This window comes from Mobula birostris, chromosome 28 (assembly GCF_030028105.1).
Source record: "Mobula birostris isolate sMobBir1 chromosome 28, sMobBir1.hap1, whole genome shotgun sequence".
Lineage (NCBI taxonomy): Eukaryota > Metazoa > Chordata > Chondrichthyes > Myliobatiformes > Myliobatidae > Mobula > Mobula birostris.
This window is the reverse complement of record NC_092397.1, coordinates 5,270,808-5,298,550: the sequence shown is the minus strand read 5'-3', so window position 1 is coordinate 5,298,550 and position 27,743 is coordinate 5,270,808. Positions and strand designations below refer to the sequence as shown.

The 27,743-nt window shown below is 55.3% G+C and overlaps 2 protein-coding genes across 5 annotated transcripts in view; one reads left to right on the top strand and one right to left on the bottom strand.

The window, feature by feature from the left end:
* Positions 1 to 27,743, bottom strand: part of rnaseh2c (ribonuclease H2, subunit C) — a 515,876-nt gene that overhangs the window by 33,527 nt on the left and 454,606 nt on the right. The gene's annotated exons all lie outside the window — the stretch shown is intronic.
* LOC140189003 (kinesin light chain 2-like) overlaps positions 1 to 27,743 on the top strand; it is a 57,872-nt gene that overhangs the window by 22,011 nt on the left and 8,118 nt on the right. For all 3 annotated transcript variants that reach the window (XM_072245673.1, XM_072245671.1, XM_072245672.1), the window contains exons 4-12: positions 918 to 990; positions 1,457 to 1,679; positions 4,477 to 4,564; positions 5,604 to 5,705; positions 8,243 to 8,416; positions 9,937 to 10,036; positions 17,243 to 17,295; positions 17,826 to 17,893; positions 27,270 to 27,378. In XM_072245673.1, coding sequence (XP_072101774.1) covers positions 918 to 990; positions 1,457 to 1,679; positions 4,477 to 4,564; positions 5,604 to 5,705; positions 8,243 to 8,416; positions 9,937 to 10,036; positions 17,243 to 17,295; positions 17,826 to 17,893; positions 27,270 to 27,378 — 990 coding nt within the window. The remainder of the gene's footprint in view (positions 1 to 917; positions 991 to 1,456; positions 1,680 to 4,476; positions 4,565 to 5,603; positions 5,706 to 8,242; positions 8,417 to 9,936; positions 10,037 to 17,242; positions 17,296 to 17,825; positions 17,894 to 27,269; positions 27,379 to 27,743) is intronic.

The following is a 27,743-nucleotide window of genomic DNA, read 5'->3' as shown; positions in this document are numbered from 1 at the left end:
CCCTTGCGTAACTCCCCGAAGGCCCGCGACTCCCTGGAGACCAGCCCGGCATGCTGGCGCTCTTTCCAGTCCGAGAATCTTACAACGGTGCCGGTTAGAAGTCCTGGAGCAAGTCGAATAACTGGCTGGGAAAGTTTGCAGTCGACAGTTCCTCGCTGGCTCGGCGCCAGGAAAGGCTCCGTCGGACTTGCAGAGACCCAGGCCGGGAGAGGTCGAAATGTCCTTCCAGATGCTCTGGCTCCGACACCAGACGAAAATCAGGAAAACAATGGAGGAGGAACGTTGCCCGGATGTCAATGGGGGGGAACAACGGCGTTTGCCTCCGGTTTTGGAGCGAACCGGCTTCCTGGCGAGTTGCCAGCGGCTGCAGCTGGGAGCTACACAGTTAGCAGCCGCCAACAAACTCAGTCCAAACCGGCAGTAAAACTCCACACCGAGCTTCCACACCAACGCTGTCACTCACTCAGTTGTCCAAGAGACTTTTAGAGCCACCTCCAAAGTATTCCACGAACTTTATCCAGTAGTTTTCCTTCGATTTCTCCCAGCTCAGTCAGCACAGCTCCTCTCTGTGTCTGACCCTGGGAGTGTGTGATGGGACGGTGTGGAGGGAGCTTCACTCTGTGTCTGACCCCGGGAGTGTGTGATGGGACGGTGCGGGAGGGAGCTTCACTCTGTGTCTGACCCCGGGAGTGTGTGATGGAACGGTGTGGAGGGAGCTTCACTCTGTGTCTGGCCCCGGGAGTGTGTGATGGGACGGTGTGGAGGGAGCTTCACTCTGTGTCTGGCCCCGGGAGTGTGTGATGGGACGGTGTGGCGGCAGCTTCACTCGGTCTCTGACCCCAGGAGTGTGTGATGGGATGCTGTGGAGGGACAGTTTCATTATCGTTAATTCCTTTATCTTTTCTGTCTGCTGTCAGGAAGAGAAGAATGGGGATTCTGGGAAGGAAGCGCTCGATGATCTTTTCCCGAACGACGAAGAACAGTCCCAAGGTGCGGCTCAGGGGTGATGTGGATGAACTGATGGGATGGAGGGGAATCTCTGCCCTGGGGTGGGAGCTGAGATCCCAGGTGGGTGTGTAACCCTCCGGTCTGGCCCTGTGGGGGGTGGGGGTATGGGGGGATTTGGGCAGAGAGCTCCCATGATGAGCGAAATTAAAATCCGGAAAACTGTCCTCAAATAAACCGAAAACATTGGGGGCTCGGGTTTATAGCAGTGAGGGAGGATTGCTTGTTGGGTCTGGGAGATGAATGTCGGATGAGGAGATGGATTCAATAATCAATCTCTCTCTCTCTGTCTGTGCCTCTCCCTGCACCCGCCCCCACCGTATGTCTCTCCCCGCCCATCTGTTCCCTGCACCCCTCTGCCTATCTGTGTGTTTGACTCGCTGCCTCTTCCCCTCCACACCCACCTCTTTACTCCCTGCCTCTCTCTACCGCCCCCCCCCCCCAACGACAGGGCAGCAGCCTCATACGGTGGGCGACGCGGCCCAGCACGGGGGCTACGAGATCCCAGCCCGCCTGCGGACGCTGCACAACCTGGTGATCCAGTACGCCTCGCAGGGGCGCTACGAGGTGGCCGTGCCGCTCTGCAAGCAGGCGCTGGAGGACCTGGAGAAGACGTCCGGCCACGACCACCCCGACGTGGCCACCATGCTCAATATCCTGGCCCTGGTGTACAGGTGGGACCCCGGTTCGATCCCTGGCTCCCCCGCTACCTGTGTGCGGAGTTTGCACACACTCCCTACTGGTGCTCCTTCCACATCCCAACGGCGAGCGGATTCAGTTGCCCCCACCTCTCCGGGTTTTATGGGCCGGGGGGGGGGAGGAATTGATGAGGGTGAAATAAAATAGGATCAATGTAAATGAGCCTGCACCAATTAGATGGGCTGAACGGCCTGTTTCTGTGCTGTATTTGAACTGGATGATATTGATCACTCAAGTGCCATTTAGAACATACACTCAGTGGCCACTCTTATCAGCTACAGCTGCAAATATCTAATCAGCCAATCACGTGGCAGCATCTCCGCACATAAAAGCATGCGGACACGGTCAAGAGGTTCAGTTGTTGTTCAGCCCAAAGATCAGAATGGAGAAGGAATTTGATCTGAGTGACTTTGACCTTGGACTGGTTGCTGGTGCCAGATGGGGTGGGTTGAGTATCTCAGAAACTGCTGATCCCCCTGGGATTTCTGTGAGGTGGCCGTGCCGCTCTGCAAGTGGGCACTGGAGGGTCTGGAGAGAAGCGTCGGGCCAAGACCACCCTGACGTGGCCACCAGGCTGGACGTACTGGCCTTGGTGTACAGGGTTTAGAGAGAATGGTGCAAAGGACAAACTAAATCATCCAGAGAGCGGCAGTTCTGTGGGCGAAAATGCCTTGTTAATGAGAGAGGTCAGAGGAGAGTGGCCAGGCTGGTTCAGGCTAACTGGAAGGTGACAGTAACTGAAATAGCCACACGTTACGACAGCGGTGTGAGAAGAGCATCTCTGAACGCACAACACGTTGAACCGTGAGGTGGACGGGCCACAGCAGCAGAAAACCATGAACACACACACTCAGTGGCCACTTTATTAGGTAGAGTAGGTACCTAATAATCGGCCACTGAATTAGAGCACTACAGTACGGGCCCTACAGCCCACGATGTTGTCCCAACCTTTTAATCTATGCCAAGATCAATCTAAACCTACCTCTTACATAGCCCTCTATTTTTCTACCATCCACGTGCCTATCTACAGGTCTGGATTAAGTGTCCCTGTCTCTACCACCACCCCTAGCAGCAAGTTCCACGCACCCACCACGCTCTGTGCTTTTAAAATAATCCTACCTCTGAGACCGCCCCCCCCCAGGAAGAGGTATAGTGGACGTTTCGGGCCGAGACCCTTCATCAGGACTAGTCCCGGTTAGCCCTGACGAAGGGTCTCGGCCCGAAACGTCGACTGTACCTCTAACTAGAGATGCTGCCTGGCCTGCTGCTGTTATGTGTGTTGCTTGAAATTCCAGCATCTGCAGATTTCCTCGTGTTTGCGTTTTTATATCCCCCTTTACTTTCCAAACTTAGTAAAATGATGTCCCACCCCCCCCCCACACCGTGTTGGCCATATCTGCTCTGGGGAAAGGTCTCTGGCTGTCATCTCGATCTATTTCTCTTACCGGCTTGTACACCTCTATCAAATCACCCGATGTCCTCCCTTTGCTCCAAAAACAAAACGCACGAGCTGAAGATCAAGAGGCTCTGCAAATGCTGCAAATGTTGAGCAACACACACACACACACACACAAAATGCTGGGTGAAGTGTCTCACTCCAAAACATCGACTGTTCGTTCCCCTCCGTAGCTGCTGCCTGACCTGCTGAATTCCTCCAGCATTTTGGCTGGCTTATCCTCTCCTTATAAAACATGCTTCCCCCGTCCAGGCACCTTCCTCTAAGATGTAACCCTAATAGTGTGCAGCCATGGGGGCTCAGTTGCTGCCACTGTCTGTAAGTGAGCGTTCCCCCCTCACCGCCCTCCTGTGCGACCAGGACCAGGTGGCACAGCCTTAGAAGGCCCTGTACTGTACCATGTTCTAGTTCCAAATGGGACTTGAGTGACCCATATCATCTCTACAATGGAGTTCAAAAGTCAGGAGACTGGGTTGCAACTTTATAAAACAGCCACACGGATGCAGACGACGGACGCTAGTTAGAAACAATTGGGGAACAGCCTCCTGTCCCAATTAGGAGGCATGGTGTCCCAAACAAACAAAGAGAATTCCAGCTATTTTCTCAATTAGTTTTGTTCAACAGTTGTCTCAAGTAAGCGACTGCCCCAATTAACTAAGTAAAGGCATCCATTAGTCTTGCGAGACCATGGATCTGCGCCTGGAAAGTCTTCACTCTCCAGGGCGCAGGCCTGGGCAAGGTTGTATGGAAGACCGGCAGTTGCCCATGCTGCAAGTCTCCCCTCTCCACGACACCGATGTTGTCCAAGGGAAGGGCATTAGGACCCATACAGCTTGGCACCAGTGTCGTCGCAGAGCAATGTGTGATTAAGTGCCTTGCTCAAGGACACAACACGCTGCCTCGTCTGGGGTTCGAACTCATGACCTTCAGGTCGCTAGTCCAATGCCTTAACCACTTGGCCACGTGCTCAGTTAACCAGAATCCACTATAAAGCAAGGGTTGTTAAAGTTCCTGATTAGTAAAGGCACCAAAATTTTTCAGGGAGAAGGCATGATGAATAGGTTGAGAGGGATAGTAAATCAGCCATGATGGAGTGGCAGAACAGACTTGATGGGCTGAATGGCCTAATTCTCCTCCCATGTCATATGTTCAGTGGCTGTTAGTTTGTAAAAAAACAAATGGTTAGTTTGTATACATAAAAAAAATCAAATTGACTTTTTCTTCCGGATGCAGAGGTGGTTGAGGGACGTATAGGAGGTTTGTGCAAGATGGGCTGAGTGGCCTGAGATACTAACGGGCTTTTCCATTCCGTCCAGGGACCAGAACAAATACAAAGAGGCAGCGCACCTCCTGAACGACGCACTCAACATTCGGGAGAAAACACTGGGCAAAGATCACCCAGCAGTGAGTAACCCCGGCGATAGCGGTTAGCGTGTATGAGGAGCGGCTGATGGCCCTGGGCGTGTACTCGCTGGTGTTCAGAAAGAATGAGCGGAAATCTCATTGAAACCTATCAAATATCAAAAGGCCTCGACAGCGGATGTGCAGAGGATGTTTCCTATAGTGGGGGAGTCCAGGACCAGAGGGCACAGATAGAGTGGATGTGGAGAGGATGTTTCCTGTAGTGGGGGAGTCTAGGACCAGAGGACACAGATAGAGTGGATGTGGAGAGGATGTTTCCTATAGTGGGGAGTCTAGGACCAGAGGGCACAGATAGAGTGGATGTGGAGAGCGTGTTTCCTGTAGTGAGGGAGTCTAGGACCAGAGGGCACAGATAGAGTGGATGTGGAGAGGATGTTTCCTGTAGTGGGGGAGTCTAGGACCAGAGGACACAGATAGAGTGGATGTGGAGAGGATGTTTCCTATAGTGGGGGAGTCTAGGACCGGAGGACACAGATAGAGTGGATGTGGAGAGGATGTTTCCTATAGTAGGAGAGTCTAGGACCAGAGGACACAGATAGAGTGGATGTGGAGAGGATGTTTCCTGTAGTGGGGGAGTCTAGGACCAGAGGGCACAGATAGAGTGGATGTGGAGAGGATGTTTCCTATAGTGGGAGGAGTCTAGGACAGGAGAGCACAGCCTCCAGAATAGAGGAATGTCCATTTAGAACAGAGAGATGAGGAGGAATTTAATTAATCAGAGGGTGCTGAATTTGTGGAATTCATTGCCACAGACAGCTATGAAGGCCAAGTCATTTGAGTATATTTAAAGTGGAGGTTGATTAGTCAGAGGTTATGGGGAAAAGGCAGGACAATGGGGTTGAGAGGGTTAATAAATCAGCCGTGATAGAATGGCAGGACAGACTTGATGGGCTGAATGGCCGGCTTCTGCTCCTATCTCTTAAAGTCTTACAATTGTATTGAGGAGGATGAGGATTGGACTCGGCCTCTGCACCGGGCGCTCCCTGCGTCTCTGACTCTCCCGCCGTCTGCCCTCTCCTAGGTGGCCGCCACGCTCAACAACTTGGCTGTCCTGTGTGGTAAGCGGGGGAAGTACCGAGAGGCCGAGCCGCTCTGCAAGAGGGCCCTGGAGATCAGGGAGAAGGTGGGTGGCCGCGCTGGGTGCCCTGTGCCGGGCAGGACCCTCCCTCCGCACCAGAACGACGCGGTAGTCGGCTTTATCGTTCGTGACGTGCGGCGTGAAGTTTTGTTCTGTGGCAGCAGTACAGCGGGAGGCAAAAAATAATTACTAAAGTTCACAATAAATGATAAATAGTGCAAGAGAGAAACCATGGGACTTGGCAGAGTGACAGTTTGGCACAGACTAGATGGGCTGAAGGTCCTGTTTCCGTTCTGTAGTGCTCTACGACTCTGTGAGGTAGTGTTCAAGGACTGGAAATCTGGTGGCGGGGAGGAAGAAATTTTATTTAACGTATCGATGCAGCTACAAAGTAGGCAAGACAGCGGCTATATTTCATCCGGAGTTTGGGGAGATTTGGTTTGTCACCAAAGTCGCTCACAAATTTCAAATTTGGAGAGCATTCTAACTGTGTATTTTGTGGGGGGGGGAGGTGCGTGGCCAAGTGGTTAGGGCGTTGGGCTCGCGATCTGAAGGTCGTGGGTTTGAGTCTCGGCCAAGGCAGCGTGTTGTGTCCTTGAGCAAGGCACTTGACCACACAGTGCTCCGGTCCGCCCAGCTGAAAATGGGTACCGGCAAATGCTGGGGGTTAACCTCGTGATAGACTGGCGTCCTATCCGAGGGGGGGGAGTCTCGTACTCCCAGTCGCTTCACGCCACAGAGACCGGCATAAACACCGGCCTGTCGGGCCACAAGGATCGGGACAGATTTTAAAAAAATAATAATAATAATAAATTGTTGGGGGGTGGGGGCTACTACACCGGATCAGAAAAAGCTGCAGAGAGTTGTAGACTCAGTCAGCTCCATCATGGGCACTGGACTCCCCAGCATCAAAGGAGCGATGCCTCAAAAAGGCAGCGTCCATCACTAAGGACCCCCCATCATCCAGAACCAGAGGCCACAGATTGAGAATGAGGGGTAGGCCATTTAGAACGGAGTTGAGGAAAAACTTTTTCACACAGAGGGTTGCGGTTCTGTGGAATGCTCTGCCTCAGAAGGCAGTGGAGGCCAATTCTCTGGATTCTTTCAAGAAAGAGTGAGATAGAGCTCTTAAAGATAGCGGAGTGAAGGGATATGGGGAGAAGGCAGGAACTGGATACTGATTGTGGATGATCAGCCACGATCACAGTGAATGGCGGTGCTGGCTCGAAGGGCCCAATGGCCTTCTCCTGCACCTATTGTCTATTGACTTGCCCTCTTCTCATTGCTACCATCAGGGGGGAGGTACAGGAGCCTGAAGACCCACACTCAACGATTCAGAAACAGCTTCTTCCCCTCTGCCATCAGATTTCTGAATGGACACTGAACCCATGAACACAACCTCACTATTTTATTCAGCACTGCTTATTTAATTTATCTGATATTTACTGCCATTCACGGTTTTTGTTATTACGTATTATGTTGTACTGCCGCCACAAAAAGAACAAATTTCACGACATACGCTGGTGATCATGAACCTGCTTCTCTCTTATTCTGGGTCAACAGTCCCCCGCCGCCATTTTCTATCTGTGTGACTAATTCACCTACCAGCCGATGCGTCTTTGGGATCTGCGAGGAAACGGGAGCACCCGGAGGGAAACGCACGCGGTCACGGGTGGGGCGGGGACGTACAGCCTCCTTACAGAGGGCGGCGGGAAGTGAACCCGGGACGCTGGCACTGTGACGAGTTAGGCGGACTGCCACGCTACCCTACCGCCGCCACCTCTGCCTCCTTCCACCAGGCCAATCTTGTGCCCTGTCTGGTCCCACCTTCCAGGCCAGCCTACACGCGGGACCTTGCTGAGGTCCCTATAGACTTTGCCTAATTATTGGCACACATTACTGAGATTCAGCTTGTGTTTATTATCTCAGTGACGTCACAGGAACTTTGTAATTAATTAATAGTTGATTATTTTTAACGTTCACTTAATATCTATCCCTGATTACCCCTGAAGATTAAAGATGAGTGTGGTGGTGTAGTAGTTAGCACTGGTAACCCAAGATCAATTCCCATCGCTGGCTGCGAGGAGTTTGTACGTTCTCCCCGTGACCGCGTGGGTTTCCTCCGGGTGCTCCGGTTTCCTCCCAGTCTGAAGGCTGCTGGTGGGTTAATTGGCCGTTGCGATTTGCCCCGTGGTTAGGCTGGGAGGGGATTGCTGGTTGGCTCATTTTGCCTGAGGGGCACTTTAAATCGCATTGGGTTGGACAGTTCAGAAAGTGTGGGACAGAGGAAGTCTGGCCCGGGTGTCGAACTCATGCTTGTCTCTATCCCCCTCCCTCCTCCTGAAATCCGGGGCTCCAGGTCTTGGGGAGGCCCTACCTGCCTGTGGCCGAGCGTCTTGGAACAACCTGGACAGCTTAAAACCTCAAGTTGTCTGCGGGACGCATTAAATCCCGTTGCGTTGGGCAGGAGGAGGTGATTGTAAGCCGTGGGACGGAGAGGTGGCGAACTGGCTCTGGAAAGTTGAACTTGTGCTTGCTTCTGTTCCTCCCCCCGCCCCCCCCCCCCAAATCCGGGGGTCCAGGTTCTGGGGAAATCCCACCCAGACGTGGCCAAGCAACTGAACAACCTGGCCCTACTGTGTCAGAACCAGGGCAAGTTCGAGGAGGTGGAGAAGTACTACCAGCACGCCCTGCAGATCTACGAGTCCCAGCTGGGTCCCGACGACCCCAACGTGGCCAGAACCAAGAACAACCTGGTAGGAGCCTGGCACCATGTCTCGGGGCTTTGGGGGGGGTGGGGGGGGAGATGGTGGGCTGGGGGGTGCGTGACGAATACCATCGAGCCACCGAGGCGGAGGGATGATCCTCGGAACAGAGAGGGGAGTTAGGGGTCAGGTTAGGGTTTAGGGACGATGTAGGGGAGGGGTTAAAGGTCAGGCAGGAGCCCAGGCCTCCACTCCAGCGTCTGAAGGCCAGCGACGTGGACGTGCAGCGAAGGGCGCCAGTGGGTGGGTGTGGAGCCAACGAGCACTGTGGACACGGACCGGTGACCCTGAGGTCAGAGTTGCCCGCCCCCGCTCCATTTTCGGTAAGGTCACCCCTCATTCGTCCAAACACGCCTAGCGCGTAGCGTGCACAAAAGGCTGGAGGAACTCAGGAAGTCGGGCAGCATCTATGGAGGGGAATAAACACTCGACGTTTCGGGCTGAGACCCTTCCTCGGGATGAGAAGAGAAGGGGGAGGCAGCCTGGGGGAGGGGGAAAGAGTACAAGCTGGCTGGTGGTAATGAGTGAGACCCGGTTGGGGGGGCAGGGAATGAGGTGAGAAGCTGGGAGGTGATAGGTGGAAAAAGGTCAAGGACTGAAGGAGGAGGAATCTGATGGGAGAGCAGAGTGGACCAGTTCATCCCTCCTTGCATCAAAAATGTGCACACCGAAGATTAGCTGTGTTTGTCACGCGTGCATCGAAGCACACAGCGAAACGCGCCATTTTGCATCAGCAGCCAAGGCAGTCCGAGGACGTGCTGGTGGCAGCCAGCAAGTGTCGCCTGTTTCCAGCGCCAACACGGCGTGTCCACGACCCTTCAACCCTAACCCGTGCGACTTTGGGTTGTGGGAGGAAACCCACGCGGTCACCGGGAGAATTTGAAACCTCCCGGGTGACTTGTTCTGTAAGAACTGCTAACTGCTACAATCCCCTTCCGCTGCAGCAAGGTCTGAATGGGATGTTAGTCAGTACTGATACTGATACAAGGCAAAAGCTGGTCTTGCACACTGTTCATCCAGATCAGATCATTACACAGGGCATTGAGGTCGAACAAGGTAAAACAGAATGCAGAATGAAGTGGAACAGTTACAGAGAAAGTGCGATGGAGGTAGACGATAACGTGGAAGATCATAACGAGGTAGATTGTGAGGTTAACAGTCCCCTTTTATCATAGTTGTGAACAATTATCGTCTTATAACAGCGGGATAGTCGAAGCTGTCCTTGATCCTGGTGATATGTGCTTCCAGTGTTTTGTAACCCCTGCTCGATGGGAGAGGGGAGATGAGAGGGTGGCTGGGTGGGGGTCTTTGATTACGCTGGCTGTTTTCCCGAGGCAGTGGGAAGTGTAGGCAGAGTCCGTGGAGGGGAGGCTGGTTTCCGTGATGTGCTGGGCCGTGCCCACGACTCTCTGCGGTTTCTCGTGGTCATCAGTGGAGCTGTTGCCAATTGCGACATCTTTTGTAAGCCTCCCTCGAAAAGTCATGGTTACCTGTATTCCTTTTGCTCTCAGGCATCCTGTTACCTGAAACAGGGCAAGTACAGGGAGGCAGAATCCTTGTACAAGGAGATACTGACCAGAGCACATGAGAAAGAATTCGGTTCTGTCAGTGGTAAGTAAATTTTCTTTTTCACTGTCCCATCACACACTCCCGGGGTCAGACACAGAGTGAAGCTCCCCCCACACCGTCCCATCACACACTCCCGGGGTCAGACACAGAGTGAAGCTCCCCCCACACCGTCCCATCACACACTCCCGGGGTCAGACACAGAGTGAAGCTCCCTCTACACTATCCCATCACACACTCCCGGGGTCAGACACAGAGTGAAACTCCCTCCACACCGTCCCATCACACACTCCCAGGGTCAGACACAGAGTGAAGCTCCCTCCACACCGTCCCATCACACACTCCCGGGGTCAGACACAGAGTGAAGCTCCCTCCACACCGTCCCATCACACACTCCCGGGGTCAGACACAGAGTGAAGCTCCCTCCACACCGTCCCATCACACACTCCCGGGGTCAGGCACGGAGTGAAGCTCCCTCTACCCCGTCCCATCACACACTCCCGGGGTCAGACACAGAGAGGAGCTGTGCTGACTGAGCTGGGAGAAATCGAGGCAAAACTACTGGATAAAGTTCGTGGAATACTTTGGAGGTGGCTCTAAAAGTCTCTCGGACAACCGAGTGAGTGACGGCGCTGGTGTGGAAACTCGGTGTGGAGTTTTACTGCCGGTTTGGGCTGGGTTTGTTGGCGGCTGCTAACTGCGTAGCTCCCAGCTGCGGCCGCTGGCAACTCGCCAGGAAGCCGGTTCGCTCCAAAACCGGAGGCAAACGCCGTCGTTCCCCCCCATTGACATCGGAGCAATGTTCCTCCTCCATTGTTTTCCTGATTTTCGTCCGGTGTTGGTGCCGGAGCATCTGGAAGGACATTTCGGCCTCTCCCGGCCTGGGTCTCTGCAAGTCCGACGGAGCCTTTCCTGGCGCCGAGCCAGCGAGGAACTGTCGACTGCAAACTTTCCCGGCCAGTTATTCGACTCGTTCCAGGACTTCTAACCGGCACCGCTGTAGGATTCTCGGACTGGAAAGAGCGCCAGCATGCCGGACCGGTCTCCAGGGAGTCGCGGGCCTTCGGGGAGTTACGCAAGGGCGGCTGCCTCCCCGGCCTCGGACAACGCCCTGTTTCGGTCGGTGAAGGTGGAACGTGGGGTGCAATGTATTTTGCGCCCTGGAATGACACTAGAAAAGTGTACGGAGGCAATGGAGGACCTTGTTGGGAAAGGTGGTATTCTGGCCACCGAGAAGGAGTTCGGAAAGGCGGTGTTTTATCTGGCGAATGAAGAGCTAGTGCACCGGGCCCGAAGCAGGGGAGTCACGGTAGACAACATCTTTTTACCTATGGAGCTGGTGACGGCCCCCACGCAACGTATCGTGCTTGGGCATGTTAAGCCTTTCATTCCAAATGAGGACTTGCTTCCCCCCCGGCCCGTTTAGGGCAAGTAAGGTCGGAGATCACTGCCATCCGACACAAATTTAAGAGACGCACCCTCCGCACCGTAATCTCTTTCCGGCGTCAGGTATTCATGCAGCTGGAAAGGGAGGACGATGTTGAGGGCCGGTTTACTGTCTGGCATGAGGGAGTGGATTATCAGGTGTACTGGAGCTCCGAGTGCCCACGGTGCCATGCGTGCAGGGTGCTGGGGCACTTTCAGAGGGACTGTCCTGCCGCCTGGAACCCGAGGGAGCCCATTTTGGGCACCAGTGCCCCAGCTACCTCTGCCTCTGATCCTACTCCTGCGCGTGCGTCTGCGCCTGCATCTGACCCTGCCCCCGCCCGTGATCCTGCCCCAGCCCCTCACCCTACCCCTACCCCTACCCCTGTCCCTACTCCTACGGTTGGGTCGGTCCCTGCTCCTCTCCCTGTGGTTCAGGTGGGGGACGGGGTGGAGTCTGTGCGGAGTAAGAAGGCAAAGGGGAAATCCAAACACAGTAAGAAGCGGGCCTTTGAGGCCACAGAGCTCACGCCCATTTCGCCTGAAGTGGAGCGTGGAGCTCGGGGAGGTGCGCAAGCAGACGGGGCGATGGAAACAAAAAGCGCCGCCCCATCGGTGAAGCCTGCACCTGTGTGCTCCTCCGGTGTGAAGAGGAGAAGGGAACGTTCCCGCAAGAGGGCAGAGGATGTAGATGCGGGGGAGTCCCAGGAAGGGGTGGGAATCCGGGTAGGGGTTGGTTCTAAACCTGAGTCCCCAGATGTAGCCACCAGTCCTGGGGTAGATGGTGTGGTTGTGCAAAAAGCTTGTGATAACCCTGTTTGCACAAATGAGGCAGCCCTGGAGACCTCCACCCAGGACCTACAAGTCAGCGCCTCTCTGGAGGCAAGTGTACCGAATAGTGTAAGAGGAGATGAGACAAAGCTCTCTCATTCTCAGCACCAGGTTGCTTGTGAATCCCTTGGACCAAAGGTGCCGGGTTCCCCTCTATGCCTGTCCCCTGGGGAGGGCGTTTTTCTGTGCACGTCGACCCCAGCAATTAATGACTTGCAGGGAGTCCCTGGGGATTGTCCCTCCACTGTTGCAAATGTGGATGAGGCTGATGCGATGGTGGAGCGGGCAGGTAAGAGCGAGGTGCCCGCTGCGCGGTATGGGTCACAAGCGCAGCCATCTTTTGGGACATGCGGGGAGGCCGATGGGGATCCTGTCTGCAGTGACGGGTTGGAGGGGGACTCTTTCGATAGTGAAACAATGGACATCCTCACCCCTCCTGAGAAATCCCCATTGATACCTGTAGAGGAAATTAAGCATTTTATTCTTACCTCTGAGGGTGCCAAGCACCGGCCTCAACTAGCCTCGCTACGCTGGCCCAGCATGCCGAGGCTGGTGAGGTCCCTGCAAGTCATCCTCGGACGAAAGGGAAAGGGAAAGAGGAATGCGGTGGCGGCGAACGACAGACGGCAACTAAAATCTTTCCTAGATGACCTAGTAAGGGACATTAGAGGGAGAAGCAGCCTCGCTCCTACGGGGGATGGTGGGTCACAGGGTGTCGCTGGTACCGCTCGAGCCCGGAAGGCAAAAAGTAACCTTGCTTTCTTTCGGGACAGTGTGGTGGAGGGCGCCTCCGCTCTCACCGAAATGGGCACAGCTGCTGAGACCCAGTGTGCTCCCGCCATGAAGCTTACCATAGCTAGTCTCAATGTAAACGGCAGCAGGGGTCCTCTTCACAGGCATAACAATCTCTCAGCCCTCAGGGATGGGCGGTATACGGTGAGTTTCCTGCAGGAAACCCATACCATCCCTGGGGACGAGTCTGCTTGGCTCCTGGAGTGGCAGGGCGGGGTCCACATGAGCCTCCTCAGCTCCATTTCTAGCGGGGTGGCGATCCTGTTGGCCCCGACCTTCCAGCCAGTAATTGAAAGAGTCCAGGACGTTGTGCCCGGCCGTCTGCTCCACCTGGTTGTGCGCCTGGATGGCGTACCATTGCACTTTATCAATGTGTATGCTCCCAGGCGCGGTGTGATGCAGACGCGCCTATTCTGCCAGCTGTCCACCCTGCTGAGCTCCATCGATCTTGGGGATTGCGTCATCCTCGGGGGAGATTTCAATTGTACCCTCGAGGCGGAGGACCGTTCGGGCCTCCAACGCGACCCAGCATCGGCAAAAAAGTTAAAGGAGCTAGTTGGCTCCTTTGACTTGGTGGACAGCTGGCGGAATCTTCACCCCAACTCTAGCGCCTTCTCGAGAAGGTCTAGAGAAGGAGGTTCCAGGATAGACCGCATTTACATCTCTCAGGCCTACGTCTCCCGCGTGTCGGCGTCCTCCATGCGGCCGGTGTCGTGCTCGGATCATCACCTTGTGTGGATGGAATTTATTCCACTGCACCCTCGGGTGGGATCCGGGTATTGGCATTTTAACAACCGGCTGCTGGAGGACAGCCGATTCTGGGATTCGTTCCGAGCTTTCTGGGTCTCCTGGAAGGAGAGGCGGAGAGGGTCCTGCTCCCTACGGCTATGGTGGGATGTGGGCAAAGCCCACATCCGGTTTTTATGTTGGGAGTACACTAGGAGGTCGACAAAGAGGCGGAGCTCTGAGGTTGAGTGGCTTGAGAGAGCGTTGCTTGACCTGGAGTCCCGCCTCGGTCCGACCGGTGGAGACCAGCAGCTGTGGCAGGAATACCAGGAGAAGAAGGACGCACTAAGGAACCTGCAGCTTCAGCAGTCCCGAGGTGCGTACGTGAGGTCACGAATCCAAATGCTGCAGGATTTGGACCGTGGCTCACCCTTCTTCTACTCGTTGGAAAGGTGGCGGGGAGTTCAAAAGCAGCTAGTGGAGCTGCTGGCTGCCGACGGCTCCTCCATCACAGACCCTGATGGAATTAACAACGAAGTCCGTTCATTCTATCGGTCCTTATTCTCGCCTGATCCGTCAAATGCGGAGGTGTGTAATGAGGTCTGGAAGGATTTGCCTAAGGTCAGCCCAGAGGACGCAGTGCGTCTGGATGCCCCCCTGACTCGGGAGGAGCTGTCCACTGCCCTTCGGCAACTCCGGAGGGGCAAGTCCCCTGGTTTGGATGGACTGAGTGTTGAGTTTTATCAGGCTTTTTGGGATGTCCTGGGGGATGATTACAGCCTTGTCCTAGGGGAGAGCCTAGCCACCGGAGAAATGCCCCTCTCATGGCGAAGAGCTATTGTGGTCCTACTGCCCAAGAAGGGAGACCTCCGCCTGCTAAAGAACTGGCGGCCGGTCTCCCTCTTGTGTGCGGACTACAAGATCTTCGCCCGGGCAATGGCCAACCGTCTGGGTTCGGTAATTGGACAGGTGGTCTATCCTGACCAATCTTACACAGTCCCGGGCCGCTCCATCCAGGACAATGTCCACCTAGTACCGGACCTGATCCACCTACTCCAGGAGACTGGGACCCCGGCAGCGTTTCTTTCTCTTGACCAGGAGAAGGCTTTTGACTGGGTGGACCACAGTTTCCTGGTGGGCACCCTGCAGGCTTTTGGGCTCCGACCACACTTTGTGGCCCGAATTCGGCTCCTGTACTCTGCCGCAGAGTGCCTAGTTAAGATTAACGGATCATTGACAGGACCTATCCACTTCCGAAGAGGAGTGCGTCAAGGGTGCCCCATGTCCGATCAACTGTATGCGATCTGTGTCGAGCCATTCCTCGGCCTTCTTCGGCGAAGGCTGACAGGTCTGGTTCTGCGCGAACCGGACATGGGGGTCGTCCTCTCGGCCTACGCCGATGACGTACTCCTCATGATGACAGACCCCTGTGACCTGCGGAGGATGCGGGAGTGCCAAGATGTTTTCTCGGCGGCATCCTCCGCCGGGATCAACTGGGCGAAATGTTCCGGACTCTTAGTAGGCCAGTGGCAGGTGGACTCCCTGCCGGAGGAGATGAGAGCTTTTGAGTGGAGCACCAGACGTCTTCTCTATCTGGGAGTCTACCTGAGTCCTTCTGGGGAGACCTGGCTGGCGAACTGGCAGGACCTGGAGACAAAGGTCATGGCCCGGCTAGGGCGCTGGTCAGGCCTTCTCAGGGTGCTTTCCTATCGAGGCAGGGTGGTGGTCATAAACCAGCTGGTGGCCTCCATGTTGTGGTACCGGATGGTCATCTTGACCCCCCCCTGCCCCTTTTGTCGCAAGAATGCAGAGGAAGCTAGTGGACTTCTTCTGGGGAAACAGGAAGCACTGGGTCTCTGCAGCGGTTCTGAATCTCCCAGAAGGAGAGGGCGGACAGTCGCTGGTGTGTGTACGCACACGACTGCCGGCTCTCCGCCTCAGGACTCTGCAGAGATTCCTGTACGCCAAGCACCCTCCCAGGTGGAACGTGTTGGCGACTTTCTTCCTCCGGAGGGGCTGCTGTTTTGCCGAAGATATGCAGCTACCACCGGCGAGCGTTAGCCGTGCTGCTTTGCAGAGGCTGCCCGGCTTCTATCAGGACCTACTGAGAGTCTGGAACATGGTCGCCTCAGGCCGGGAATCCCCTCCTCTGGCAGAGGGCGGGGTCCTGGCCGACCCTTGCCCTGTCTCAACGGATGTCAGTGCGGCTCAGGTGTGTGGATCGACTCGGGCTGAGCTGCTCGTCGGGCCCAGGCCCCGTAGCCTTACCCGAGAGACGAATCCACACAACTTGAGCCGTCTTTCATCCACACCCACAATCCCATTCAGGGATGCAGGCAGGAGGTACCTTTATGGGCTGCTGCTCCACACCCTCCACTTCCTAGCATTTGTCCACCGTCCCGACACGCCATGGCGGTCAGTCTTTCCACCTGGAGGTGAGAGGGGTCCCCAGTGGAAGTCCCTTTACAAGGGAGTCGTTCCCTTGCACCTTGGGGATCTCGGCTGGAGGGTGCTGCATAAAGCGGTGCCCTGCAATAAGTTCTTTAGTTTGTACACGGATCTCCCAGCCGCGTGTCACTTCTGCGGGCTGGAGGAGACCGTGTACCATATGTACGTGGAGTGTGTGAGGCTGCAGTCCCTTTTCGCGTATTTGCGTGGGCTGCTTCTCGCCTTCTGGTTGCATTTCAGTCCCACCCTATTCATATATGGTCATCCAGTAAGGAGGGGGGCACAGAGGGATGAGGATGTCCTTGTCAACTTGCTCCTGGGGCTGGCGAAAATTGCCATCCGTGGCACCTGGAAAAGGGTGGCAGGAGGTTCTCCCCGGGCGGACTGCCTGGCTATGTTTAGGGGGTATGTTCGTGCCCGGGTGAATATTGAAAAGGAATACGCACAGTCCACGGCGAACGTCGAGATGTTCCGGGACCGTTGGGCTCCGCGGGGTGTAAATGCCATCATTGATGAGGATGGCAATATATTGGTTTAACATGTATTGTCTGTTTGTAATGTAGTAAATGTGTTAGTCACTGGTTTTGTAAATATTGTATAGCACCGACATTTGTAATAAAGAATTTTGTAAAAAAAAAAAGGGGGGTCAGACACAGAGTGAATCTCCCTCCACACCGGCCCACACACACTCCTGGGGTCAGACACACAGTGAAGCTCCCTCCACACCGGCCCACACACACTCCCGGGGTCAGACACTGAGTGAAGCTCCCTCCACACCGGCCCACACACACTCCTGGGGTCAGACACACAGTGAAGCTCCCTCCACACCGGCCCACACACACTCCCGGGGTCAGACACTGAGTGAAGCTCCCTCCACACCGGCCCACACACACTCCCGGGGTCAGACACAGAGTGAAGCTCCCTCTACACTGGTCCCAGGGAACGGACACTCATTAGCATGAGGGAGGGAGAGGTTCTGATGCAGAAACGATTCCCTGAAACTGAAGATGTCCTTCTAACCACCTGCAGGAGAAAATAAGCCAATTTGGATGCACGCTGAGGAGCGGGAGGAACAGAGCAAGGTGAGCAGGTCTGTGTGTGTGTGTGCGCGCGCGCTGACCCACAGGGGGGCTGTGTCAGTAACAACCCGTTACTGGGAGCAGTTCACACACCCAGGGCAGCATCTGAACCGCGGTCGACTCCAGCTGGGGTGCATCAGGGCACGTTGACACAGGTTTCTGAATCTGGGCGAGCGGGTGAGGAGATTCAGCGAGCAGATCTCTCAGCTGCTGAAGTGTCTGCAGCTGTGGGTCTAATCCAGGCTGGGATCTAAACCAGGGATTCAAGGGTTTATCGGTAGAATTGGGAGTGGGCTAAAGCCTGGGATCAAATCTTGGGGTTCAGGGGACTAGTATTTAGTTAAACAGATCCCGAGGAGTGGATCACAGGCTGGTATCTAATCCAGGGGTTCGGAAGTTAACATATAGAATAACAGATTCCTGGGAGTGGGTTAAAGGCTTGGATCTAACCCACAGGTTGCGGCTTTATATATAGAATAACAGATGCTGGGAGCGGGTTGCAGACTGGGGTCTAATTGTGTGTTTTGTTACAGAGCAAGCGGAGGGACGGTGTCCTGTACTGGGAATATGGAAACTGGTACAAGGCTTGCAAGGTCGACAGGTGGGATTCCCAACATCACACACCGTCCTCGCATTAATCTGTTTACTTCGGCTCTGAAAGAGTGAGGCTCCCTTCTCAAACACGCACAGGGTTAGACACAGAGTGAATCTCCCTCTGCACCGTCCCATCACACAATTACAGGATCAGACACAGAGTGAAACTCCCTCCACACCGTCCCATCACACACTCCCAGGGTCAGACACAGAGTGAAGCTCCCTCCACACCGTCCCATCACACACTCCCGGGGTCAGACACAGAGTGAAGCTCCCTCCACACCGTCCCATCACACACTCCCGGGGTCAGACACAGAGTGAAGCTCCCTCCACACCGTCTCATCACACACTCCCGGGGTCAGACACAGAGAGGAGCTGTGCTGACTGAGCTGGGAGAAATCGAGGCAAAACTACTGGATAAAGTTCGTGGAATACTTTGGAGGTGGCTCTAAAAGTCTCTTGGACAACTGAGTGAGCGACGGCGCTGGTGTGGAAACTCCGTGTGGAGTTTTACTGCCGGTTTGGGCTGGGTTTGTTGGCGGGTGCTAACTGCGTAGCTCCCAGCTGCGGCCGCTGGTAACTCGCCAGGAAGCCGGTTCGCTCCAAAACCGGAGGCAAACACCGTTGTTCCCCCATTGACATCGGGGCAACGTTCCTCCTCCATTGTTTTCCTGATTTTCGTCCGGTGTCGGTGCTGGAGCATCTGGAAGGACATTTCGGCCTCTCCCGGCCTGGGTCTCTGTAAGTCCGACGGAGCCTTTCCTGGCATCGAGCCAGCGAGGAACTGTCGACTGCAAACTTTCCCGGCCAGTTACTCGACTCGTTCCAGGACTTCTAACCGGCACCGCTGTAGGATTCTCGGACTGGAAAGAGCGCCAGCATGCCGGACCGGTCTCCAGGGAGTCGCGGGCCTTCGGGGAGTTACGCAAGGGCGGCTGCCTCCCCGGCCTCGGACAACGCCCTGTTTCAGTCGGTGAAGGTGGAACGTGGGGTGCAATGTATTTTGCGCCCTGGAATGACACTAGAAAAGTGTACGGAGGCAATGGAGGACCTTGTTGGGAAAGGTGGTATTCTGGCCACCGAGAAGGAGTTCGGAAAGGCGGTGTTTTATCTGGCGAATGAAGAGCTAGTGCACCGGGCCCTAAGCAGGGGAGTCACGGTAGACAACATCTTTTTACCGATGGAGCTGGTAACGGCCCCCACGCAACGTATCGTGCTTGGGCATGTTAAGCCTTTCATTCCAAATGAGGACCTGCTTCCCCCCCGGCCCGTTTAGGGCAAGTAAGGTCGGAGATCACTGCCATTCGACACAAATTTAAGAGACGCACCCTCCGCACCGTAATCTCTTTCCGGCGTCAGGTATTCATGCAGCTGGAAAGGGAGGACGATGTTGAGGGCCGGTTTACTGTCCGGCACGAGGGAGTAGATTATCAGGTGTACTGGAGCTCCGAGTGCCCACGGTGCCATGCGTGCAGGGAGGTGGGGCACTTTCGGAGGGACTGTCCTACCACCCGGAACCCGAGGGAGCCCACTTCGGGCACCAGTGCCCCAGCTACCTCTGCCCCGATCCCACTCCTGCACGTGCGTCTGCGCCTGCATCTGACCCTGCCCCCGCCTGTGATCCTGCCCCAGCCCCTCACCCTGCCCCTACCCCTGTCCCTACTCCTACGGTTGGGTCGGTCCCTGCTTCTCTCCCTGTGGTTCAGGTGGGGGACGGGGTGGAGTCTGTGCGGAGTAAGAAGGCAAAGAAGAAATCCAAACACCCTAAGAAGTCGACCTCTGAGGCCGCAGAGCTCACACCCATTTCGCCTGAAGTGGAGCGTGGGGCTCGGGGAGGTGCGCATGCAGACGGGGCGATGGAAACAGAAAGCGCCGCCCCATCGGTGAAGCCTGCACCTGTGTGCTCCTCCGGCGTGAAGAGAAGGGAACGTTCCCGCAAGAGGGCAGGGGATGTAGATGCAGGGGAGTCCCAGGAAGGGGTGGGGATCCGGGTAGGGGTTGGTTCTAAACCTGAGTCCCCAGATGTAGCCATCAGTCCTGGGGTAGATGGTGTGGTTGTGCAAAAAGCTTGTGATAACCCTGTTTGCACAAATGAGGCAGCCCTGGAGGCCTCCACCCAGGACCTACAAGTCAGCGCCTCTCTGGAGGCAAGTGTACCGAATAGTGTAAGAGGAGACGAGACAAAGCTCTCTCATTCTCAGCACCAGGCTGCTTGTGAATCCCTTGGACCAAAGGTGCCGGGTTCCCCTCTCTACCTGTCCCCTGGGGAGGACGATATTCTATGCACGTCGACCCCAGCAATAAATTACTTGCAGGGAGTCCCTGGGGATTGTCCCTCCACTGTCGCAAATGTGGATGAGGCTGATGCGACGGTGGAGCGGGCAGGTAAGAGCGAGGTGCCCGCTGCGCGGTATGGGTCACAAGCGCAGCCATCTTTTGGAACATGCGGGGAGGCCGATGGGGATTCTGTCTGCAGTGACGGGTTGGAGGGGGACTCTTTCGATAGTGAAATAATGGACATCCTCACCCCTCCTGAGAAATCCCCATTGATACCTGTAGAGGAAATTAAGTATTTCATTCTCACCTCTGAGGGTGCCAAGCACCGGCCTCAACTAGCCTCGCTACGCTGGCCCAGCATGCCGAGGCTGGTGAGGTCCCTGCGAGTCATCCTCGGACGAAAGGGAAAGGGAAAGAGGAATGCGGTGGCGGGGAACGACAGACGGCAACTAAAATCCTTCCTAGATGACCTAGTAAGGGACATTAGAGGGAGAAGCAGCCTCGCTCCTACGGGGGATGGTGGGTCACAGGGTGTCGCTGGTACCGCTCGAGCCCGGAAGGCAAAAAGTAACCTTGCCTTCTTTCCGGACAGTGTGGTGGAGGGCGCCTCCGCTCTCACCGAAATGGGCACAGCTGCTGAGACCCAGTGTGCTCCCGCCATGAAGCTTACCGTAGCTAGTCTCAACGTAAACGGCAGCAGGGGTCCTCTTCACAGGCATAACAATCTCTCAGCCCTCAGGGATGGGCGGTATACGGTGAGTTTCCTGCAGGAAACCCATACCATCCCTGGGGGACGAGTCTGCTTGGCTCCTGGAGTGGCGGGGCGGGGTCTACATGAGCCACCTCAGCTCCACTTCTAGCGGGGTGGCGATCCTGTTGGCCCCAACCTTCCAGCCAGTAATTGAAAGAGTCCAGGACGTTGTGCCCGGCCGTCTGCTCCACCTGGTTGTGCGCCTGGATGGCGTACCATTGCATTTTATCAATGTGTATGCTCCCAGGCGCGGTGTGATGCAGACGCGCCTATTCTGCCAGCTGTCCACCCTGCTGAGCTCCATCGATCCTGGGGACTGCGTCATCCTCGGGGGAGATTTCAATTGCACCCTCGAGGCGGAGGACCGCTCGGGCCTCCAACGCGACCCAGCATCAGCAAAAAAGTTAAAGGAGCTAGTCGGCTCCTTTGACTTGGTGGACAGCTGGCGGAATCTTCACCCCAGCTCTAGCGCCTTCTCGAGAAGGTCTAGAGAAGGAGGTTCCAGGATAGACCGCATGTACATCTCGGGCCTACGTCTCCCGCGTGTCGGCGTCCTCCATGCGGCCGGTGTCGTGCTCGGATCATCACCTTGTGTGGATGGAATTTATTCCACTACACCCTTGGGTGGGATCCGGGTATTGGCATTTTAACAACCGGCTGCTGGAGGACAGCCGATTCCGGGATTCGTTCCGAGCGTTCTGAGGCGGAGAGGGTTCTGCTCCCTACGGCTATGGTGGGATGTGGGCAAAGCCCACATCTGGTTGCCCACATCTGGTTTTTATGTCGGGAGTACACTGGGGGGTCGACAAAGAGGCGGAGCTCTGTGGTTGAGCGGCTTGAGACAGCGTTGCTTGACCTGGAGTCCCACCTCGGTCCGACCGCTGGAGACCAGCAGCTGTGGCAGGAATACCAGGAGAAGAAGGACGCACTAAGGAACCTGCAGCTCCAGCAGTCCCGAGGTGCGTACGTGAGGTCACAGATCCAAATGCTGCAGGATTTGGACCGTGGCTCACCCTTCTTCTACTCGTTGGAGAGGTGGCGGGGAGTTCAAAAGCAGCTAGTGGAGCTGCTGGCTGCCGATGGCTCCTCCATCACGGACCCTGATGGAATTAACAACGAAGTCCGTTCATTCTATCGGTCCTTATTCTCGCCTGATCCGTCAAATGCGGAGGCGTGTAATGAGGTCTGGAAGGATTTGCCTAAGGTCAGCCCAGAGGATGCAGTGCGTCTGGACGCCCCCCTGACTCGGGAGGAGCTGTCCACTGCCCTTCGGCAACTCCGGAGGGGCAAGTCCCCTGGTTTGGATGGACTGAGTGTTGAGTTTTATCAGGCTTTTTGGGATGTCCTGGGGGATGATTACAGCCTTGTCCTAGGGGAGAGCCTAGCCACCGGAGAAATGCCCCTCTCATGGCGAAGAGCTGTTGTGGTCCTACTGCCCAAGAAGGGAGACCTCCGCCTGCTAAAGAACTGGCGGCTGGTCTCCCTCTTGTGCGCGGACTACAAGATCTTCGCCCGGGCAATGGCCAACCGTCTGGGTTCGGTAATTGGACAGGTGGTCCATCCTGACCAATCTTATACAGTCCCGGGCCGCTCCATCCAGGACAATGTTCACCTAGTACGCGACCTGATCCAGCTACTCCAGGAGACTGGGACCCTGGCAGCGTTTCTTTCTCTTGACCAGGAGAAAGCGTTTGACCGGGTGGACCACAGTTTCCTGGTGGCACCCTGCAGGCTTTTGGGCTCGGACCACACTTTGTGGCCCGAGTTCGGCTCCTGTACTCTGCCGCAGAGTGCCTAGTTAAGATTAACGGATCATTGACAGGACCTATTCACTTCCGAAGAGGAGTGCGTCATGGGTGCCCCATGTCCGGTCAACTGCATGCGATCTGTGTCGAGCCATTCTCAGCCTTCTTTGGAGAAGGCTGACAGGTCTGGTTCTGTGTGAACCGGACATGGAGGTCGTCCTGTCGGCCTACGCTGATGATGTACTCCTCATGATGACAGACCCCTGTGACCTGCGGAGGATGCGCGAGTGCCAAGATGTTTTCTCGGCGGCATCCTCCGCGAGGATCAACTGGGCGAAATGTTCCGGACTTTTAGTAGGCCAGTGGCAGGTGGACTCCCTGCCGGAGGAGATGAGAGCTTTTGAGTGGAGCACCAGACACCACCTCTATCTGGGGGTCTACCTGAGTCCTTCTGGGGAGACCTGGCTGGCGAACTGGCAGGACCTGGAGACAAAGGTCATGGCCCGGCTAGGGCGCTGGTCAGGCCTTCTCAGGGTGCTTTCCTATCGAGGCAGGGTGGTGGTCATAACCCAGCTGGTGGCCTCCATGTTGTGGTACCGGATGGTCACCTTGGCCCCCCCCCGCCCCTTTTGTCGCGAGAATGCAGAGGAAGCTAGTGGACTTCTTCTGGGGAAACAGGAAACACTGGGTCTCTGCAGCGGTTCTGAGTCGCCCAGAAGGAGAGGGCGGACAGTCGCTGGTGTGTGTACGCACACGACTGGCGGCTCTCCGCCTCAGGACTCTGCAGAGATTCCTGTACGCCAAGCACCCTCCCAGGTGGAACGTGTTGGCAACTTTCTTCCTCTGGAGGGGCTGCTGCCTTCACGAAGATATGCAGCTACCACCGGCGAGCGTTAGCCGTGCTGCTTTGCAGAGGCTGCCCGGCTTCTATCAGGACCTACTGAGAGTCTGGAACATGGTCGCCTCAGGCCGGGAATCCCCTCCTCTGGCAGAGGGCGGGGTCCTGGCCGACCCTTGCCCTGTCTCAACGGATGATAGTGCGGCTCAGGTGTGTGGAACGACTCGGGCTGAGCTGCTCGTCGGGCCCAGGCCCCGCAGCCTTACCCGAGAGACGAATCCACACAACTTGAGCCGTCTTTCATTGACACCCACAATCCCATTCAGGGATGCAGGCGGGAGGTACCTTTATGGGCTGCTGCTCCACACCCTCCACTTCCTAGCATTTGTCCACCGTCCCGACACGCCATGGCGGTCGGTCTTTCCACCTGGAGGTGAGAGGGGTCCCCAGTGGAAGTCCCTTTACAAGGGAGTCGTTCCCTTGCACCTTGGGGATCTCGGCTGGAGGGTGCTGCATAAAGCGGTGCCCTGCAATAAGTTCTTTAGTTTGTACACGGATCTCCCAGCCGCGTGTCACTTCTGCGGGCTGGAGGAGACCGTGTACCATATGTACGTGGAGTGTGTGAGGCTGCAGCCCCTTTTCGCATATTTGCGTGGGCTGCTTCTCGCCTTCTGGTTGCAGTTCAGTCCCACCCTATTCATATATGGTCATCCAGTAAGGAGGGGGGGCACAGAGGGATGAGGATGTCCTTGTCAACTTGCTCCTGGGGCTGGCGAATATTGCCATCCGTGGCTCCTGGAAAAGGGTGGTAGGAGGTTCTCCCCGAGCGGACTGCCTGGCTAAGTTTAGGGGGTATGTTCGTGCCCGGGTGAACATTGAAAAGGAATACGCACAGTCCACGGCGACTGTAGAGATGTTCCGGGACCGTTGGGCTCCGCGGGGTGTAAATGCCATCATTGATGAGGATGGAAATATATTGGTTTAACATGTATTGTCTGTTTGTAGTTTAGTAAATGTGTTAGTCACTGGTTTTGTACATATTGTATAGCACCGACATTTGTAATAAAGAATTTGTTTAAAAAAAAAAGGGGTCAGACACCTCCCTCCACACCGTCCCATCACACACTCTCGGGGTCAGACACAGAGTGAAGCTCCCTCTACACCATCCCATCACACACTCCCGGGGTCAGACACAGAGTGAAACTCCCTCCACACCGTCCCATCACACACTCCCGGGGTCAGACACAGAGTGAAGCTCCTGCTGCATGACTTTGAAAAGTGGTATTGTTCACTGTTGGATCTGATTATTTTGGAATGAGGATGAGATTATGGGATAGGACCATTTGATTGACTGACACAAGAACAAAGAAGGCCAAGGATTGTGCTGTGAACGTCCCGCAAGTGTTGCTGTGTCTCCATTGGCAGCAGAGCGAGCCCTCGACTTCCTCATCGAAACCCGTACATCTTTGGACTGTGGGAGGAAACCAGAGCAGCCGGAGGAAACCCACACGGTCACAGGGAGAATGTACAGACCTCTTACAGACAGCAGTGGGAACTGAACCTGGTTCACTGGTACTGTAATAGTGTTACACTACACTATCGTGCCTCTCTAGTGGTACCCGAACATCGCCGTACACAGCAGCAGGGACTGAAAGAGAGATTATTGGTGTGTTGTACTAGTGAGGCCTCCGTCAGTCAGGGTCGGCCACGGATGTTGGGTCCTAGCTGTCTACGTGATACGCAAGACAGGGCAGAATGATACGGAGAGCGAGCTGTTGCCCGTGTAGCAAGCTCCCCCTCTCCACGCAGCTGATGAACCCAAAGGAACGGCAGAGACCGATACAGTTTAGCACCAGCGGCGTCGCAGGGGCCACCAGTCAGTGTTGCACTCCACGCGGGCTACCTTAGTGGCTTCTTTTCCGGATTGTTCCCTGAAGCTTCCCCCATGGGTGGGTATATCCACAAGGCAGCGGAGGTTTGAGGTCAGATTTTTTTCCTTCGAGATGAGCTGCCAAACAGCTCCGTCTGCCCTGAGTGACTGGTTTTAAGGCACCAGGAACCCGCCTTTGCCCCTTCTCCAGTCAGTAGAAACGGTTCCACCGGGCTCAGTAGCTAAGCCGCACGTGAAGCTCAGGAGCTGGACTTGGTTGTCGGAGGCTATTTGAGACGCACGTCATTGGGAGCATTTAATGGGTAGTGGGAGCTTGTCGCTACTACCTGTCCTGGCTATAACAACCCTAAGGAACACTGATATTAACTGTTTTATTACAAGGACGAAGAACAAATCAGGAAGTTACGGTTGTTTAATACTAACATCCAGTTCCGACCAGAGAGAGGAAGCACATTCCAGCGACAAGAATTAACCTATGAAATAACCACGTTCGAGCGGTGTGACTCCTGCTGTAGAAAAGCTGAGAAGCTTCTAGAAACATACGGAATCAGCAATGCTATAATTACTAAAAAAAAATTCACTGCTACATGTATGTACGTGATGTATATACTCAGAGGTCACTTTATTAGGTACAGGAATAGAACCCGGTGAGGTCTTCTGCTGCTGCAGCCCGTCCACTTCAAGGTTCGGTGTGCTGTGTGTTCAGAGAGGCTCTTCTGCACACCACTGTTGGGTTACTTGAGTTACTGTCGCCTTCCTGTTGGCTTGAACCAGTCCAGCCAATCTCTGACCTCCCTCGTTAACGAGGTGTTTTTGCCCACAGAACTGCCGCTCGCTGGATGTTTTTTTTTCTCCGTTTATTGCACTGTTCTCTGTAAACTCTAGAGACCGTCGTGTGTGAGAATCCCAGGAGACGAGCAGTTTCTGAGATACTCAAACCACCCCATCTGGCACCAACAATCGTCCCACAGTCAAAGCCACTAAAAAAAAAATCACGTTTCTTCCCCGTTCTGATGTTTGGTCTGAACCTCTTGACCGTGTCCACGTGCTTTTATGCATTGAGTTGCTGCTACTTGATTGGCTGATTGGCTATGTGCATTAACGAGCAGGTGTACAGGGGTACCTACTAAAGGGGCTGAGTGTATATTGATGATTATATAGGCAGTACATCTTCGCTTTTGTGCTGTTACTCCCCATTACGCCACTGGCGTTGAGGGCAACAACAAAGGTCATCAATCTCTGGCGGATGTTCAGGGCTTCCTTCATGGTGCCGGTAGCCTCCTCTCGGTTTTTGCCACTGTCGGCCACGCAAGTCCCAAGTGGAGACTCAGGAATACAGTCACTCAGATCTAGAAGGAATCTTCATTGCTGTTTCTGTAACAATTTTGTTTGACCAGTCAGGGTTTTTAGTCTGGAGGACCGGTGGACCACTCTTAGTCTGGCCTCTACCCTTTGACCCTGTTCGGTGTGGGTGACCCTAAAATGAGCCAAAGCTTAAAGCCCTGACTCCAGCCAACACAGCTGTCTGGGTCATTGAAGCACGCGAGCCTCCAAACCCTGCAACATGGCTGTGGTCCTGCTGGAGGACAGACAAGTTAAAGTACAAGTAAGATAACAGTTCTGCATTCTAATCTAACATCCCTCAGTGTTTCAGGTTCAGCCTGCAAGGGGGAAGGTCAAAGACTGAACAGAATAAATCATTGCCCAACTCGCCCTCACACAATGCTGGAGGAGTTCAGCGCCTCTGGAGGGGAAAACACTGAATCCTTGCTCTAACAGTTTAATGTGTCCCAGGACACACTTGGGCACGTGGGCTGGGAAGTGTCGATGGTTTGAAAGGGGGATAAACGAAGTTTCTGTATTCGCTCTCTCCTTTCGCAGCCCGACTGTGAACACCACGCTGCGGAGCCTAGGAGCCCTGTACAGGCGGCAGGGTAAACTCGAGGCCGCCGAGACCCTGGAGGAGTGTGCGACCAAGTCGCGCAAGCAGGTGACCAGGCCCTCACGTGCTTGAGCTGACGTGCTTGAGCTGACGTGTTTCAGAGCCCCTACAGGCCGACCCGTCTCCGTGAACTCCTCCGGCCCCCTTTAACCTTCCCCATCTCTGCAACCCCAGCCAGCCTCTGCACCTCGCCCTGTCTCTGTAACCCCAAACCACAGCCCTTACACTTCTCTGTCTCTGTAACCCCTCTCTCCCCTGCACCCTTCCCTGTCTCTGTAACCCCTTCCAACCTCTACACCCCTCCTAACCACAGCCCTTAACCCCCTCCCCATCTCTGTAACCCCCTCCGGCCCCTACACCCCACCCCTGTCTCTGTAACCCCCTCCGGCCCCTACACCCCTCCCTGTCTCTGT